The 19,377-nt window shown below is 45.4% G+C and overlaps 1 protein-coding gene across 1 annotated transcript; it reads right to left on the bottom strand.

Annotated features, from left to right (window-relative positions):
• Positions 1-16,751: 16,751 nt before the first annotated feature.
• On the bottom strand, positions 16,752-18,451 carry LOC141940055 (apovitellenin-1). The gene is made up of 3 exons (XM_074860825.1): positions 18,376-18,451; positions 17,824-17,983; positions 16,752-17,171 (listed from the first exon to the last, which is right to left on the bottom strand). The coding sequence occupies exons 1-3, from the start codon at positions 18,434-18,436 to the stop codon at positions 17,072-17,074; spliced, it is 321 nt and encodes a 106-aa protein (XP_074716926.1). The 5' UTR covers positions 18,437-18,451; the 3' UTR covers positions 16,752-17,071.
• Between the last annotated feature and the right edge of the window lie 926 nt (positions 18,452-19,377).

Genomic DNA, 19,377 nt, shown 5'->3' with positions numbered 1-19,377 from the left:
GTGGAGGCAAAAGTGCCTTGGGCAATTCCTGATGACACCCTGTGCTCTCCGGCACACAGGGATAAGATACTGGGTTATGTGCCTGGGCGACAAGGGGCGATCACAGAGACACACACTAGCTTTTTGCTCTCCCCTCCCTTCACTGCATGCATTTTTTTTTTCTTCCCCACTACCTCTTCTAAAAGATTTGTTTTTTCTTCCTCCACGTGACAGACTTTTCTCCCCACACCTAACGGCCAAACTCCTTTTTCAGCCTTACAAATGCATCAAGAGCATCAACTGCGTTTTCAGACCTTCCAGTGTCTGAAAATCAGAAGTGTCATTTCAAAATTTTAATCTTATTTGCAGTGACCCTCAAAAACTATTCTTAACAGTCTCTTCTCAATCTCTTATCCTCCCTCTACCTTTACTAGTACATAACAAGACACTTATTTTTTTTAATTACAAAAAGAAGCCCGAGACTTGTGTTTCAACTAACCTACGATTTTTACTACAGAAAAAATTCCCATCTTGTTTTAAAGAGGGTTTTCTTAGGAAGTCAGACTCATTCATTATTTCCTCAATCCTCACCCAAAACAGAACAGTATCTTTGGAATATAATCTACAAGACTTTAAACAAATTTAAGTTACGGCTGCCACTATTTTTTTTTTAAATACTTCAAAATACCATATCAAATTGGAACACTGACCAAGGAAGTCTACCAAGATCTCCTTCCACTGCCTGAAGCTTTAGTACTGGCATCTGGAAAAAAAACAAGTAAACTTGCTAAATATTGCCAGGCTTAAAGAGAATCACATATAAATGCCACAGCAAATGCTCCACATGAGCGAAAAAAAATACAGAAAGAGGCAATTAACTCAACAAAGCAAAACTCTCTGGATTCTTTTAGGCTTTTATCAAGAAGACTGTATCCTATGAAGGTGCTTATTTTACTCTTGTAAACTGCAAATCTATCCGACATTTTCACAACAGTGTAAACATTATTTTCAATTATTTCTTTGAAAGAAAAGGCAACCTATGCTTGAACAAACTTACTTCTGGAAATGTTACTAGTCCAAGTAATATTAGTTACTTGTTTGGTAGCACTAAGACAGCTTAGGATGATACCAAAATTATTGTGATTTTAAGTATTTAACCTGGTAGACTTGAGTAATATAACAGGATGCCTGTTTTATCCGTGTTAACAGAACTTAATGCCTGTAAAGTGGTTTGCTATGTGAAATGGAAATGGTGCAATTCTGATATGACACCTGTCAAAGATCTTGGTAAGTAATTTGGACTAGGTTTTTTTCCCCCACTTATTATTTTAGAATAAATCCAATATGATTGCAGCTAAGAAATACAGTTCATTTTTTTGTAATTTAACTTCTTTCATTGGTCATTAAAAGGTAGCAAAGCATTAATAGAAAATCTGTCAGCAGATCTGGATGGGAACATTCATCTGCCCATCCTACAAACCTTTTCACGATTTCAGAGATGCTTTTGTACTGCCTTGGAACAAAATCAAGCCCTTTTGAGGTTTTTCATGAAAACAGCCACACCACCAGCACCATCCCCAACAATCTAGAGGTTGGTGCACTTTCCTGAGATACGCACAATCAAAGTTGAAGTGCCTCTGCTTCTTGATATAAATCAGGACCTGGTTAGATGCATCTCTTGGTCTCCATTTTGGCTTTACTGAATCAGCATTTTTTCAGAAATTAAGTATTCAATCTCAACACAAAGAAAAATTGTATTCAAATCTGATGCTTACTTAAGTGGGCAAAGAATTTTTGCAACCTTCATTTCAGCACCAGATGTGCTAACACTGACAACTGCACCGCTGCTAAATGGTTCTTGGAGTTGCAGAGGACTGAGGAGAAAGTCACACAGGGAATAGCTTCGGATCCAAAACGAGCAGGGCCCAACTTACTGCCCTCAAACAAATAAGGTAAGTGGCGTAGTCACTGCACTGGACTGACCCTCCACAAGTACTGCAGTAAAGGTTGGCTCTCGGAAGCTAAGAGGAAAACTTTCACTGACTAAGGTGCGTCAGGGTTTCACCTGCAGCTTCTTGTCCTGGCTCTGTCAGGCTGGTGGGATGAAAAGCCCCTCACAGCGAGTCTGTGCCTCCGGTTTCAAACAGGCTGAATTACAATAAGAACATTTCCTGATTTCACAAGGATGTTGCAGCGATACATTTGTTGACTGCTGCACAGGAACAGTAAGGTTGTGGACAAAGGAAGGGTTTTTTTCAGGTGCTTGTAAGGCATACAGTACAAAGAGATGTCAGCTCATCGGTGGGGATGCACTTATGTGCATTTTTAACAGTTACACGCTACAGGAATATTGATTTGTTATCCCTGTATGATCACTTATATTCATGAGGTCAACAGGGACTTGTGAGTAGCTTTGCAAGAAGCTGTGAGCACAAATCATTACATGTCCCAAAATTTCTAACTGGAACACAGTTCCAGTTCTTCTCCTGTCTAACAGGCTTCACCCAGTTAAGGAGCACATTTTGTGGCAAGTGAAGAACAGGAAGCAGTGACCACGAATGGCCTAAAGACGATCCTGCAATGGGAAATCCATCCACTCAGGCTATTTACCAAATATGTCAGCGTTCTGCATGTCAGCAGAAAGGGAGATCTGTTCATGAACAGGAACAAAGAGCTACCTAAATTCATAGCCAATGGAACCATCCACTGACGATGTATTTAATGGACTCAGAAGTAATTATTATGCTACTGAATGTCACACACAGAAGGGGCTGGGTAGCCCTAGAAAACCAGAAAAAGCCCATATTATCTCATATAACATTTTAATACTATACCACAAAGCCTGCAATTAGTGCACTCTAGGTTTCAATACCAACCAAAGCACCTGCTCAGTTTGCAGATGTGGGTGTTCAGTATCCTGCTGGAGTCTTGCTCCAAGTGACAGGAGGTTTTGGAGTACTCCACTCTCAGTAAAAGCCAGAGGGAGTTTGCCCCAATCATCTAGTCAGCTAAGACTGGAGTTCATAATAAAGTAAAAGAATGCAAAATATGGGAGATGAGAAAGCAACAGACTTCAAGGAAAAAGGCAGCCTTCCACATGTGACTCAGTAAAAATGCCCTGCCAAAGGCCAGGCTGCTGGCGTTGATACTTAATTTTAAATGTTAAATGAATTGTGGGTTTTATGTTCCCAATTCACTTCTCCTAGGTTTTTGTAACAGATTGCAGCAGCTTTGGAAATAAAGGCCACGTGTTATGGTTTGAGAACACGCAACGTTATCAGTATCAATCACCTAAATAATGCATTGTGACCAAACATCAAAACTTCAGAACAGTTTCCTTATTAGTAAGAGAGCATATTCTTAGTCAGAAGCTCACACTAAGTCTAGTTAGTGAACATATTTCCTCTACTGTTTACTCTTCACATTTTCTAGAGCACATGGGATTTTACAAGAGGCATCTCAACAACAGATCCCAGAAAAGAAGAGAACAGTGTTTCTCTTGAAATTTAGAGTGCATTTTGCTGCTTTGGGGACTAGAGTAAGGCACAGGGGAGGTAAGGTAAGAATCTGTGTTCAAAGAAAATGCTTCCCACAAAGTGATTATTAAATTCAGAGGCTTTAATTTGTAAATGCCTAGCTTCAGATCCTTTGCAAAGCACTGATTTCTAGAAAGGGCTGAGTACTCACTTTCTAAACAGCAGGTTCATCATAAATTAATTAATAATATCAGGAAATAACTGGATGCATCCAAAAGTCACTAGTCAATTTTGGAAAAAAAAAATCACCTCTGTCTTTTACTGTGCAATGGAGATCCCAGAATCTGATGCCCTATTTTCTTTTGAAACTGATAAACTAGTTAATGTGAATATAAAAGAACAGCTGTTCCCCAAATGATGCCCTTTCTTTTACCCTCAATTTAAGGCAAAGAAAACCAGACTGTGAAACTGTGTGGCACTCTGTCAGAGAACGAAATGTGGTCAGTGGTTTTTAAATCAATCCAAATTTTCAGTCTAGCTTTAAAATTGGTACGCAAAATGACCAGCAAGTCAGACTTAATAGGCAAAAAGCAGTTTTTCCACTGAGAAACACCATGTATAAATAAATACACAGCAAATATTTGCACCATATAGTACCATGCACCTAACTTGACCACTCACTTGACTTCCCTCTATGCACTGCCTAAACACCTGCATGACCACACCACCCATTTCCCCTGTCACCCACTCCTCGCCCTCCCACCTCTGGGAACCACGGAAACATCTACCCACGCCTCACACACAGCAAAACATTCAAACCATTACAAAAAGATTTTAAAAACAAAAGGGGGGGGAGAGAGAGGTGCATATTCTGTTTTGCATAGCTTTGAACCCTGTGGTAGTTACCCGCCATGGGTACAATCACGCCACCTAAGGAAATGGTGCAGGTAAGAGTAGAAGCTTGATAGCTTTCAAGAAACATGTATGTATATAAATGCCCACTCTCCTAACCAACCAGGACATTACGGATGGAGAGGTGCTAAGAAGCAAAGAGAGGGCAGACAAATGCCCTGAAAAGTGCAATGGCACACCCAAGATCTCACAGCAGCTCAGCTGTAGGTAAGGTGCCAGATATTCTGATTTCTAGGCAAGAACATGGTACTTCAGACCACTTAGGAACGCTCAAGTAATTGAAAAACCCTTGTGGGTATCTTGACAGGAGAGATAAAAAAGCCCTGGGAAAAATCAAGAGAATAAAGGCAAGGAGAGACCTGGAGAGCACCCTTTTACCTTTTTTTTTTTTTTTTGGCAAGAGTAGAACAAAGTATACGGCGGATATGAAATGTTCTAAAACAAGGTACCCATGAGAAACCAAGCTAGTGCTTGAGAAGAGAGAATATTTCAGAGCAGAGTCGCTGCACCGAAAACAGACTAGATCTAACTAGAGAAAAGGAGAGAATAAACCTTGAACAACCCTTATAATCCAATAGCTTCTAGGGATGTTTTGGCAGCATGAATCGATGGTGCTGTGGCACGCTCACATTTGCATAGCCACTTCAGAGGCTCCAACCATCCTGAGGCTATTAAAAATGTCTGAACTCCCTGCTGACTCATGAAAGGAGATGTAACCCTACTACTATTTTAATTTTTAAGAACTTGTGCAACTAGACTAATGATGCTTATAGGTCCTTACCTATACCACTACCACTGTGTGGTGGTGCAATTCTTACCCCTCCCCGCCCCTCCTTGTTGGGCTGCTTGGTGCTATGTGTGATTCCACCCACATCCCCAGAGCTATACACCGATCTGTGGAGATAAGGACTGATAACCTTAACCAGCCTGGCTCCTGCCCCTCCCAGAAACGGTTAATAGCCTGGCACACCTGTGCCTGGGATGTGGTCAAATGGGAACAATAACAGAGTTGTACATTCATCAAATTCTTGTGTAACTGCTGGAAGGCACCAGAAGGTATTTGACAACAGTCAATTATCTTGGACCCTATAAACTGCGACCACCAGGGAGACCCTTTGAGCTCTCCTGGATTGCAGCGGGCCTGTGACCAGCATCTCCCCTGAGCTGGGACGCCTCTCAGGTACCAAACCCTTAAGGTGTCGTCTGCTGCCAGAGCTGACAGAAGGCCAGGGCGAAGTCCACCCGCTCGAGTCTCAATTATCACCCGTTGAGGAATGCCGAGGCATTGTGAGTATTTGCTCTAAACTCGAGAGGGAAATTTTCTTTGAGCTAGCTTCTCTTTCACCCGTTCTTTCTCTGTTTATTGGGGGGGGTGTGTGTGTGTGTGTGTACATACGTACCCTTGTTTCTGTGTGTGTTTGTCCGTTTTGTGTTTATTCTACTGAATCCAAACACCTTTGTTTCTGTGTATGTCCGTTTTGTGTATGCGCATGTATATATATATATAAATTAAGGTACCGTCAAGTAAGTTAGTGTGAATCTTGTCATTTTAGAATCTGTGAATAAGTCGCTTTTCTTTCAGCATTTCTGAATTATTTTGTAATAATAAATTGCTGTTAGTTATTAAAAAAAACTAGATTTCTTACTAAAACATTACCGTGTCAATACTTTCATCCGCGACACACTGTCACCCAAATAAACACCAATTGAAGTCAGTGGGGAAACTGCTGTTTTCATTGAAATCAACTGGAGTTTTATATGATTAACTTCAAGAGAGTTGGGATTTGGCTGAACGAGAAGACTGAAAGCCTAACTGACAGACTGCCTACCCAGTAATGAACCCAGATGGATTAGCGTGCCCTCTTTCAGAGTTCATGCTAATGATTCACCTCCAAGAAGTCTGAAGACCCATAAAACTCTGATAATTACATGGCCTCACTCATCCATATAGAGAGGAGCCATCTGAATAGATGCTCCCAGCTGTGCTGCTGGACTACATTTCCTGATACTATTAGCTCCACCTTCCTTAAATTGCCTTTGAGCAATTTGGATAAAACTTGGATAAAGTGTAGGGCAAGATCATGCCAATTTAGGCACCTGTGTTCTCTGCCAAAGCACGCGTGCTCTTCTCACGTGGTTTTAAGAAGGTGAGCTCGCACTGTGAGAGAGCAGTGCCAGACACAGGGACCTCCCCTGGGCAAGCACCGTAGGGTCCCTCTGCAGTTTGTGCCTGGTTTAGATTTCATTTGCACCACAGTTTGAACTGGCGACTGCAGCGCTGGAAGCTGGGAACCTGCTCACCCAAATGCAGCGGTCACAGGCAAGGGCAGCAAAGATGGGAATATCAATAGGGGATGAACAAGCCTCAGGGGACTGGGACTGTACGGCTGGGTTGCAAGCTGGCACTGAAGTGCATGCTGGCATTTCTCCAGCTGTGAACCAGTCAAACAAAAGTAGCTCGGGTGTCCTAACCCACATGGCTAAAACCATGCCTGCCACCCTCAAGCGTGGGGTTCAGGATGGGACAAGGTTTCTGCCATGGAAGGGGACCCAGCTGGGAGGGTGCTGGAGGGAGCGAGCCCCAGGAAGGCAAGCTGGCCACTCCGCTTGCCGGAAGGCCGTCCTTCCCCAGCAGCATCTCCATCCCTGCACACCCAGCCCTCCTGCAGCAGGCAGCCACAGGCCCGGCTCTCCAGGGCTCTGGCACAGGCAAGACAGGCAGCGGGGCTACAGCTAATGTGCTGCTCTACCCCTGGATGCATCCCTAGGCCACGTACCCAGACAATGCCCGCTTCAGCCATACTTGAAAGTCAGAGCTGGAGAGTGAGGCTAAGCAACTCAAAAAAAAAAAACAAAAAACCACCCAAAATTTAAAAAAAAAATCTGTATTTACCTTAAGACCAGATAGGAAAGCATGTGCCCTAAATCAAGTCTTGTGAAAAGGTCCAGAGGAAGTGAAAAAGGAAGATTACAATAAAAACAGGATTTCCAAAATGCTGCACATAGTGAACAAAGAGCAAAGTACACATTTTCAGTCTTGCAATTAAACTAAAACAACAACAAAAAACAACTGTCAGTTCATCTTATGCTGAATTCAGCGTTTGCATGGAAGTCTCCACATTTTTATCAAAAAAACAAACCAAGGGCTCCTGCCACCCAATGGGTGTGATTTGATTAGTGTGTGTGAAACACACACAGAGTGAAGGTGATGAATTGTAGTGTAAAACCACAAAGGCTGAGGTGTCTGCTAACAGCTGTTACCACTGGGTTTTGACACAGAGTGTCTCGTGTTCACAGAAAGGACAAATAGTGACATGCAACCTTCTTCCTTTTTATTTTAAGAAAGCAAACTTGTATTCTGACTCATGCTTTAACACAAGTGGCATTACCAGTGCAGCACAGCTGGAAGAGACCTCAGGTGATCGTCTAGTTCACTAACTAATAGAAAGTACACATAGATGATCCTTGACATGTATCTGTCAAAAACCGTAAGGGTAGGCCATCATTTATCCTCAGAATTCACTGAAAGTCATGAGATGCCATGCAAATATATTCAGAGGATCCTTTTAATTGCTTTTGAACCTGTAGGTTTACCCTTTAACCACATGCTTTCCCTGCAAACAGGAGGAGAAACAAACCATTTTAAAAGAAAGCTGATGGGCTTTGAGGATTATTAGCATCACCAAATTGTCAGTTCACTCAGGGAGTGGACACGCTCCCACATACCAGTTTAGATGCTTCAAAAATGGGTTTTTGATTTACTCAGTTATTTAAGTCAGGTCTGTGGTTTACTCATTCAAAGGAGCCAATCATAAACCCTGTGGGAGCAAGTGCTTGTGGAGTACTGAAGAACTTTCTGCATTCATGCTCCGTATTTTGGTTTTATGTGTTGTGACATGAGTTAGCAATGTCTGCATTACTTGCCAGCCCTCTGTGCTGGCGAGCTGTCAACAAGTTGCCCAAAAGACTTGTAACAGTGCCCTGGTATTCTTGTCTTTTGTCTTTTGCCACAAGCATTTTTCTCCAGGTTGACAGATGACGATTGCCAGCAGCGTGCTTCTAACACTGCACATGAGCTGGCAAGAATTACTGACTTACACTGAGTCAATTCAATACAGAAATACTTCTTTTCCTCCCTCATTCAGTCACCCAGTGCACCCTCCACGATAATATATGACAGAGCAAAAGGTGCTTACGATTGAAGTGGAAAATTTTTAAACCTAACTGCTAATAAGAAGTCCTCAGAAGAAGGACAGAGTTTATACGGGCAAAGGATATTTTTACAAATACAAAAGTTAATCAGATGAATGACTATTTTGAATGAAGCATTGCTTCTCAATAAGTATTAAAGTATTACATGTCATGCATGTGTGTGCGCATTGATTTAATATAGTAGATCTTTATTTTTCTGAGGTGTCAAAGTACTATTTGGGAAAATGGATAATTCCAAATAAAATTAGCATTCTTTCCCTCTAGCAATATCTACCAGAGTTGTTTTTACAAAATATGACTTCTATCGAGCCAACCTTATTATTAGAATACTAAAAGCTTTTAAATCTAAAAATCACTGCAAGCTTTTACCTGCCAAAAAAGACTTAATAAGTTATGTAAATTGCTAAAATAACTGTATAGGTATGTAACTCCAACAATTTTGACACCCAAAAAGGATAAATACGAGACTTCCCACTTTCACGCCAAGCAAAGCAGCTCAGAAGCACGGGAAACCTAAAATGCTGAATTAGCTAACAGCTACAGTGGCAGTTTAACTGACAAAAGACAGCATTAAACTGAGGATACAACACCCTGCAACTATTAACAACGTTCCATTTGCGTGGATTTTTTTCTTTTTAAAAAAATAACTTTGCGTTTGACTGACCACAACTGAAAACAGATTAGTCCTGCAGATCACACAGCCACGCCGGCTCTTTTACAGTTCTGCGCTCTCCGAGCGGCAAAGCCGACCCGAGCACACCATTTTGAAGACGCCTCTGCGGGGAAGGTTACCTGGGAGGGTCTGTAGTCCACTCCAAAGGCAGCGATCCTCCACGGGCAGGACTTTAAACATCATCACCCCAGAGAAAGGCGAGAGACAAAGGAGCCTTTGGAAAGAAGAGAAAATGATACAATTAGGAAAAACAATCATCTTGAAGTGGTTGTTCTAAACAGTGAACTTAATCCACTTGTTTTCAAACACCGAATTACACATTTTCTCTTGCACCTGCAGCTTTCGCCTCTTAAGTGGACTCTGAATAAAGCAGCCTCAAACCCAATATGTGAACCTGTTTAACAAGGACACTACTGTAAGCCTGCAGATAGGAAGCTGTGAAAATAAAAAATCTGCACTCTTCACTGACATGTATCACAGCTGTACTTGTAAATATTTATTCTGCTGGTAAGATCTTCAGTAATCAGTTGCAACTCGGGGTTGATAGCAACTTATCTTATAAACCATTTCCAGATACACTGCTGGCACAGCAGTGAGCACATCAGTGCATCTCCCGTGATACATGGACGGTACTTGATGATGTGGCACACAAACGCCGCCACGTTTACGGCAACGGGAAACTTTAATACAGCAGTTTTATCACAGCTACCGTCAAGACAGTTAGCTTGCATTTGTGGTGCAATCTTCTAGGTTTCTGAATAGCAGAACCAGAAATGTTCCTTAAAGCATTTTTTGAGACGCAACCTAGTCCCCTATCACCCCCAAATCTAAGCGTAAAGAGGAATTCTGTAATATGGTGTCATTTGGTTTGGCATACCCTCACTACCCGCCAAAAATTAGGGTCTGCAAAGCACCCAAGCGACAGGGACTCCCACCTCAGTAATAAGCACGCAGGTAAGCAGTCAAAAGTATGTGAAAAACGGTCTTTCTACATATTACAGAAAGAACATTCAAACCCTCCCCACCCAACACCACCCAGCCGCAGCCTCTCAACCCCACCTCGGCCCATGCCAAAACACCCTTCCAGGGGTTCCACGGCTGGGCCCTCACCGGCCAGGAGGGAGCGATGTACCCGTCCCAGCCGCACCAAAAAGTGGGTTTATGGCTATAAATCCGCTCCTCCCTTCTTACAGCCACCTCTGCCCGACTCCTGCCTCCCCGAGCAGGGGGCTGGGGACCCCCCTGGCCTTCCCAGGCGGGGTTTGTGGCCCCCGGCTGCCCGGCGCCGGCCCAGCCCCGCGGCGCCTGCCCGAGCCCCCCGGTGCGGGCCCGGCGGGGGGGTGTGGGTGTGTGTGGCTTGGGGTACCACAGCTTCCCAAAAACTCTCAGCGCCCCCCAAATACTGAGGTAAAGAGCTGTGTGTGTGCGTGTGGGAGGAGGCGCCCCGCTGCCCGAGCCTACCTGCGCGCCCGGGCCGCTCCCGGCCGTGCCGCCGCCCCGGCCCCGAGCGGAGCGGGAGTGCGGCGGGAGCGGGGCCGGGAGCGAGGCGGGGGTGGGTTGTTGCTTTTTTTTTTTTTTTTTTTTTTTTTTTTTTGGGGGGGGGGGGGGGGGGAAGCCGGCGGCATCGCGTGCGAAGCGGGTCGCGGCGGCGGTGCCGCTGTGAGTCAGCGCTCGCCGCGGCGGCGGGGTGAGCGAAAGGGAGACAGACGCTGAGTGATCTCTTGCCGCCCGCCTGGCACGCAAGGCTTGCTGTCAGCCGCCCGCGCCTCGCCGGCACGGCACGGCCCTCCGGCCGGCCCCCTTCACTCCCCTCGCCACAGGGGGTCTCCCAAAAGCCCCGCCTGAAGTGCTTCTCCCGCCCTCGCCGGGCGGTGGCCGGTAGCCCCCGTCCCTCCGCGCCGCTTGGAGAGCGGCAGCCACCTCCCTCCAGCGGCCGCCCCGGGGCCTCACCTGGAGCCACCTGCTTGTTCTGGGTGCGTGTTTTACGACATCCCATCCGCACAGACAGAGCGTTTGTGATTTTGGTGTTTACTTTTTAAAATTTGAAAAAGCTGCTTTGCCAAAAGTCTGTGGAAAGCCCAGAACCGTCTGACAGAAGGCCCTGTCAGCTCTGCGCCTCGCCGCACGGCCGCCATCTTGGTCCGCTCCCCTCACGGCGGCGGCCTCACCTCTCTGGCCCGGCCTGCACAGCCGTGCGCTGCCCTCACCAGAGGACAAAAAATAAAATACCTTTACATGGAAATAAATGTGCATGTGCGTAGGGGAAATCACCACATGGGTCTTCAAGTGTGACTACCAGCCATAAATTTCAAATATTTTACATGACTTTTTCCAGTCCTCATCATCTCTTCTTTGGAAGAACAAAACACCTCGCGTTGAGGTTTCTGCTACCGAAGGACTTGGGCTCTTTGTCGACAACGATAGCCACCACTGCTCACAGCAGCACAGGTGTGTGTGCGTTAGCATTAATTCATGATTTTTCTAAGTGTTAAAATGAGGGGAGCTAGGAAGCGTAAAAGCCAAACCGTTCTGTGCCATCAACACTCTGAGTCACTGAAAATGGTGTATTCACCATAATAAATAATTTTTGAAAAAGGGTGTTTATGCAGAAATCAGGAACATATGAAGTGTTATTAATCCATCTCAGAAACAACAGAAAACTGACGTTTCTTAAGATTTCATTTCAATGGTCTCTGTTGAACCAGTTACACCACAAGCTTTCTCAAAGCTACTAAGTGAATGATGCTTACTCACAAAGAAAGTTTCTGTGACATGAATCTCATTGAAATGAACACTTCATTTATGAAGCCTCTCCAAGAATCTTGAAGCACTCAGTGAACTTTCACCGAGACCACTTGGGAAGTGATTTCCATCTCTATTTTACAAAGAAATTACAGATTAAGTTTATTCCCACTGAAAAGTGGAAGTAGACATGAAATATTTTAACTCTGAGAGTAAAATGTATGGCGCCCTCATTACCTGGCCCATGAATTTGACCCAGGATTCCTTTTGGGATGAAATGCTTTTTTTACTACCTGATCCTAGCCTGAATGCTGTCCCCGCTGCTAGTTGCTGCCTTTAAGGAACTCACCAAAGGGTGGTGCCAGTAACATCAGGGTCAGAAGTGGCACTGGGAGATTGTCTATTTTGCTCTTTGTGTGTTGCTCTCCTTTGTAGATTGTACAGCAGATTAACCATCTGGAAGGTTTTCTGTTTACTTCTTTTAAAGCGTAAAAAAGCATAGATACCTACATGATCAGGAGATTCAGTACAGAGATCTATGGGCTGATTCAGTTTTGCCTGTATACTAAAACCAGTCAGATATTAAACAGCTAATCAGCATGTGGCTGGCTTGGATTTTCTGGAGGTTACGTTGCAGAAGAACAAAAAGGTTATAATTAAGTGCATTGAACAAAATATCAAAACTTTGTTAAGTTTTAGCATGGAATTCATAGGAGGTACTGCTCTGCTCCAGCTGTGCAGTGATGCAGTACAGGAATGCTGCTGGGTTGCCCTGATGAAGGCAGACAACAGGCTCTAAACACAACATGAGCCCCCTCTGCTTTCCAGCCTTTTTCCTACCCTTTTTGGCAGTGCATACAAATAGATTTAAAAGGCTGAAGCAACGATTTCTGGGACACCAAACTCTTAAAGGCACATTCAGGGTCTTTCATATGACTCATGACTTTCACTATTTCAGAAGGAAATACTGTTGAAGTGCCAAAAGAACAACCTCTATCCTGAGAAAACTCAGAATGCTGAATTATTCCTTGGGGTGAGGCAGGATTTAAGCTGCAGGGCTCCTCCCACAAGGGTTATATTTGGGAAAAAAGAAAGATTGAGCAGACGTATGCAAAACAAGCAGGTAGGAAATTGTAGCAGAAAGAGCTGAAGTTTCTGGCTTTGTCATGTGGTAAACTCTCTTATCAGCCCAAACTGCACTTTTCTAAACCTTCTTCTAAATGTGCACATTCATGCGTGACCAGGGAAGCACAGATAGTCTAAGCAAAACCAGGCAGCAATAAAGAAATCTGCAAAAGAGCTCTGCAGAAGTGGTGAGGCAGCTGGAGATGGAAGAACTTGCATGGAACACTGATTTCATTCTGATTGCACATGGTACCAAGCAGCTGTTGAGACATAGAAACTGCAAGATGAGGTTTTTTTATTCCAGGCAAATGGTTAAGTGCAAGTTTATATTGATAGCTCATCTGACTGATAATTATAAAACAAAACAAAACACCGAAATAACCAACCCCAAGACATAGGCGACTAATTTCTGTGAATTTGAGCAATTTGATAGCCTACCAAATTGCTCCAACAGGACAACAGCTACATGTTCAGGGTTGTGCTGAAGCAAACTGTTCTCAGTAGCAAAGATCTTGGGAGATGAAATTCAGACTGGGGCAACAGGAAGCTTTGGAGAATCAAGCACTGCTGGTAGTAAGTCCTTCTGATCACGGAGAAAGAAAGTGGACACACACATTTTCAGTACCCAGCACTTCAGGCTGGAGAAGGAGCCTTACTGTTAGCTTAGGGCATTCTTCTCCCACCCCAATAGCTGCCCAAGCAATAGGAGTATTGAAGCTCAAAAATGGCAAAGCCTGCTCTCCTGAGAGCATGTAAAATATGGAGAACAACTTAAAGTAAAGGTCTAGAACTGTGTACCTGGGGTCAGGGCAGTTCTCTCACCACTGCTAGTGGAGGTTGGCACAAAGATACCAGATGAAATACAGCTTTCATCTGTCAGTTAGCCTTTTGCCAGCTGTTTGAGTTAATTTCCATGGTCAAACCCAGGCGGGGAGTGGGAGGGGAAGGGATAGCCTTGAGGAAATACATTCAGCTTTTAGAGCAACTGCTGCTGATTCTTCCTTCAATATCTATTGCTTCACCCTCGTCCCTGTCACCCCTCATCTCTCCCTTTGCTCTCTTGCACACTTCCATGGGAAGGGCCAAACACTGACATCCCCAATTCCTCCTTGGGCTTCTCTGCTTTTCCTGCTTCCCCTACTCAGTTGTTGGTTACCTGACAAGCTAGAAATAGTGTCAGGGAGCAGCAAGAGCTGGGATATTCCAAGAGCGAGAGCAAGCCAGGAGCCAGCAGAGACCACAGCGCAGGTAGTGTCACAGTCCCACTGTACCCAAGCAGAGGCAAAGTAGTATCATAGAATCACAGAACGGTTTGGGTTGGAAGGGACCTTAAAGATCAGCTAGTTCCAACCCCCCTGCCATGAGCAGGGACACCTTCCACTAGCCCAGGTTGCCCAAAGCCCCGTCCAACCTGGCCTTGAACCCTTGCAGGGAGGGGGCAGCCACAGCTTCTCTGGGCAACCTGTGCCAGTGTCTCACCACCCTCACAGGGAAGACTTTTTTCCTTATATCTAATCTGAATCTACCCTCTTTCAGTTTAAAGCCATTACCCCTCATCCTATCCCCACACCCGCTGATCAAGAGTCCCTCCCCACCTTTCCCGTAGCCCCTTTCAGTCCTGGGAGGCTGCTCTAAGGTCTCCCCAGAGCCTTCTCTTCTCCAGCTGAACCCCCACAACTCTCTCAGCCTGTCCTCACAGGGGAGCTGCTCCACCCCCCTGAGAATCTTCGTGGCCTCCTCTGGACCCACTCGAGCAGGTCCGAGTCCTTTTGATGTTGGTGCCCCCAGAGCTGGACCCAGCACTGCAGGGGGGGTCTCATGAGAGCGGAGTAGAGGGGGACAATCCCCCCCCTCGCCCTGCTGCCCACACTGCTCTGGGTGCAGCCCAGCACACGGTTGGCTTTCTGGGCTGTGAGCACACATTGCTGGCTCATGGTCAGTTTTCCATCCACTAATACCCCCAAGTCCTTCTCCTCAGGGCTGCTCTCAATCCACTCCTCGCCCAGCCTGTGTTTGTGCTTGGGATTGCCCCGACCCATGGGCAGGACCTTGCCCTTGGCCTTGTTGAACTCCATGAGGTTTGCACGGTCCCACCTCTCCAGCCTGTCCAGGTCCCTCTGGATGGCCCATCCCTTCCCTCCAGCGTGTCGACCGCACCACACAGCTCGGTGTCATCGGCAAACTGCTGAGGGTGCCTCGATCCCGCTGTTCATGTCACCAACAGAGATGTTAAACAGCGCCGGTCCCAACACCCAGCCCTGAGGAACAGCACTCCTCACTGCTCTCCACTGGGACATCGAGCTGTTGACAGCAGCTCCTTGAGTGTGACCATCCAGCCAATCCCTTCTCCACCATTTGGTGGTCCATCCATCAAATCCATGTCTCTCCAATTTAGAGACAAGGATGTCATGTGGGACAGTATCAAATGCTTTGCACAAGTCCAGTGCAAAGTCACTAGTAACTGTGACAGGGTCCATCAGTCATGCCAGGGAGCCCACACAGGACAGCAGGAGGCAGACGTGGAGACAAGGCTACAGCATAGGTCCAAGGTCCATCCAGGAAGCACAGCCAAGGGTAGATTGAGGCTACCTACAATGTAGGTCCAGCATCCACGCAAGGAAACCCACCAGTAAGCCAAGACAGCAGGGAGCAGCCACAGGTCTGGGTGCCCAGAACCTGAGCTTAGATGTGGCTCCTGGGTCCATCGGGTGCGTGGATGAGGGTCCCAGGTGAGGGCCATTACTGGTGCTCTCAAGCCCTGACAGATAGTTAAGGGTAATGCTGAAGCGGAACGAAGGTTTAGGTTTAAGACCCCAATGAGGGGAAAATAAATGGAGATGCACCTTAAAAGACAGTGGTGTCGCTTTGCAGTTATTAGGAAAATCTCCTTTTGCCACCTGTAGGAGCTCCTAAGCAGTAGCTCTGCCCATGTGCACGTGACTCAGGCTAGCAGGGTTTTTGTTTAGCCTCTGCCGCAGTCTCCTGTTGTGATTTCAGACAAATTGCCTACTTGTTTCTGCTTGCTTAATGATAAAGTAGATGGATTTCTTTATCCAGTGTGGGCATCTGAGATGAGGCAGTTACACAGGGCTGACAAGGACCTCCCAGGTCTTCACAGACAGTTCTGGGCATAGGTGCCCCTCTCAAAAACTGGTCACCCTCCATCTTGAAGATAGTGAGAAATTTTCCCCTCGTTTCTCCTGTCGAAAGGCTATTCTGTAGCCTCACTGGTTGGCTGATGAAACACACTTTCAAAGTCCTCAGATTGATGGACAGTTCAGTTTACTGGCACTTGTTTTCCCAAATGATCTGAAACCTTCAGACACTTGATACAGGTGCACCTGCTTGCTTCTTACCTAACCAAGGAGCACAATCAGTAGGGCTTAAATTTCATGGCCTTTCCTAATGGTGAGGTTATGGTTGCCATGTTGTGGCTACCCTGAAAGGTGCTCTGATAGTGCCCCCTCCGTTCAAGAAAAACCTGAGCTTAGGTAGAAGCTCCTGAACGGTCAGGGTTGGTTGGCATTGCCTGCAACAACTTCCTGTGAATCACAGCTATGTTCTCAGCAGAATGGGATGCTAAGGTGGGTATGATTTTGTAACAGTCAATACAAACAAGAAACTTAAGGAAGTGTAACAACCGACATTTTTTTTATTAGAGGAGCAATGGCCAAGCCATTCAGGAGGAATCAATTTTCAGGATTTGGCTACAGAAGAGCTCTACAATCTCATTGCCTTCCCCGTGCCCAGCTGCGGGGTTTTTTTCGGGGGAGACTTCAGCAGATGCTTTCCATCCTTTGGTCTTTGAAGCTGGGTTCCCTCTAGTGGCATTAAGAGGAGCATCGATTCTGTCTTATTGACTGATCTTGGTCCGTAGTAGGGGCAGGGGGGAAAAGGACACTGCAGGGTGTTACCACCTCACACCAGGAAACGCTGACTTGTCTTCATTTGGCTAGTAGCCTAGGACTTTTGTGTACCACAGGTTCTTTATTTTTTCCATCAGCTGTTCAGCCAGTATACTGAGTTTAGCTGTTTCTCTGATGAGGAAGTTCCTGCAGGAGACGACAGTGTATGTGGTAAGATACACAAATATGTGAGGGTAATTCCGTCTGCTGTAGTTATCACACTGCCTGTCACTGAGGGTGCAGAGCTCCTCAGCAGTCCTGGAGGGGTTTTCCTCACAGACAGGAATAGGCAGTGTGTGTTTGCCATGAGTTACATGAAACTGTAACTCTAGGGTCATCATGCTTTTCCTTTTGAGAGGAAACTCCTTCTGCTTCTTTGAGGAATATGTATTCACAGCTAGAGCCAATTCTGTGATCTGCGTCGAGTGACAGCAGTGTTTCCCAGCACCTTCAGTACTCAGCCCCTCACAGACAGCACCGCCGCACCTTTCCAGGCAGGCTGATCCCCCACCAGCCAGAGGCCCCCTCCCTCCCCACCCATGTACAAAGAGCAGTACCTGCTATCCCCACGAGCACGGTCGTGTTCAGTGTTCATCCCTGGGAAGAGCTTGCACTTCCACGTGAAACCACATTGTCCCACCCCGCTCCCATTGTCGTCACATCAGGCTTTGGTTGCTGATTCATTTCCCATTGGATCTCCCCATATAGACACTGAATTAATCTCTTCTTTTTTCCCGCTCCTCCCTCTCCCTTTTCACCCATGGCTATTGCAGTGTTAGCACAGAGGATTTTTCCGTACCTGGTCACAACAACTACTGGAGTCTGGGCAGCATCCGCCAAGAACTGACCGACTTTAGGAGACATCTTGTTCACAGTTTCATAGATGTAAGCTGCAATTGCATCGGGGATGACCAACCAGTCACGACGGTCTCTCTCAAAAATGGACTTTGAGTGCACTTCTGAGAAAGAGGAGGCAAAAAACCATGAGGCTTCTCCAGTCACTTGTGTCTCTGATATCTTCCCCCTGGCGCAGTGGGAAGAGACTTGTGATTCTGAGATTCAGAGCCTCCCCCAGAATTCGCTCGAGCAGCACCCAGTAGCACCTCATCACTCATTTTGGGGCATCTAGTTCATAGGCCTTACATGGCAGCAGGTACAGACAATATTCATGCCAAGCCCCTACCGACTTGTTTCATGCTGCCAAGCACTATATATATATATATATACAGTCTTGAACTGTGTTATTTGGCTTCAGTCCTATTTTATGGATGAGTTAGACTTCTCTAAGGCAAGTGAGAACCCATAGAGCTGAGCCTTGTCTCAGGCAGCCAGAAAAGCTTTTCAGACTTACCGGGGAGAGTGGTGCTAAGGAGCAGAATCAGAGCTATCAGCAGTGCCCTGGATTGCAGCATGGTTTGCAGCACCAGTTCTGCTCTCTACCCCAAGGGACCTGCCGGAATCAGCATACAATGTTTCATTTGTTTTCAGAGAAATAAAACATGTCCGTTAAACACCATAATTTTGCAACAAACCTAACTAATAAATGAAGAGAACAGGAAAGATCATGGTGCAATTCCTCTGAAGAAGTGAGGAAAAGATAGTGGAAAAATGAAGGTGTCCTTTTATTTGTATAATCACAAATATCCACAATGAATGATAGCTTTCAGAGCTCCAAGAAATATGTGACAATTAAACCTACTTCTTTTATACGAGAGCTAAAATTCCTTGTTTCAGTGCATGAACAAACCTCTAAAACTGGCGGAGGTCAGAATAGGTTCCCTCTACACGTAATTACAACTGAAAAATTCATAATGTGGGATTTTTTGTTTGATTTTTTTTTTTTTTGTAAATTGCTCTAAAGAACATTGTGCCAGTGAGGTCATCACATACAATGATCATCTTAGTGACCCAGTGATCTGAGTATTTTGTCTTGCTCTAGTTGAGGAAAGATCCAACTACCCAGCTAGATTCTCTTGTCTTTTCCACACTGGGATTAACGAAGCAGATAGTAGCCCAGACAGAACAAGTTCTCAAAAGGGAGTAAGTGCAAATTTTAGTTTCATCCCACCTCCTTTATTTTGTCTATTAAAAAAGCCAGAATTGGAGGAACTCTTGAAAATTTGGTACTTGGTACATTGAAAAGATGACATTACATCTAAACAAGCTTTTCAAACATGCTGCATTTAAAAAGGTGTTTAGAAGTTAAAACTGATTTATGCCCTGAATTAGAGGGCTGCATCACTCAGGGCAACATGAACAAAACATTGCAGTGCAATGGCAAAAAAGGCTGCAAGTCTGTTACCTGTGAATGCTTTGCTAAATGGTGTGCTAGAGCACAAGTCAGTGCTCCTTC

Source organism: Strix uralensis, chromosome 2 (assembly GCF_047716275.1).
Source record: "Strix uralensis isolate ZFMK-TIS-50842 chromosome 2, bStrUra1, whole genome shotgun sequence".
Classification (NCBI taxonomy): Eukaryota; Metazoa; Chordata; class Aves; order Strigiformes; family Strigidae; genus Strix; species Strix uralensis.
This window is presented reverse-complemented; position numbering and strand designations above follow the sequence as displayed.

What these genes read in the sequence shown, in the direction of transcription:
- LOC141940055 (XM_074860825.1), bottom strand. Translation starts at nt 18,436, where the DNA reads ATGCTGCAATCCAGGGCACTGCTGATAGCTCTGATTCTGCTCCTTAGC. An exon ending in CCTTAGCACCACTCTCCCCG is followed by an intron (nt 17,984 to 18,375) that starts GTAAGTCTGAAA and finishes CCTCTTTCTCAG; the next exon opens with AAGTGCACTCAAAGTCCATT. An exon ending in CCAGTAGTTGTTGTGACCAG is followed by an intron (nt 17,172 to 17,823) that starts GTACGGAAAAAT and finishes CGTCTCCTGCAG; the next exon opens with GAACTTCCTCATCAGAGAAA.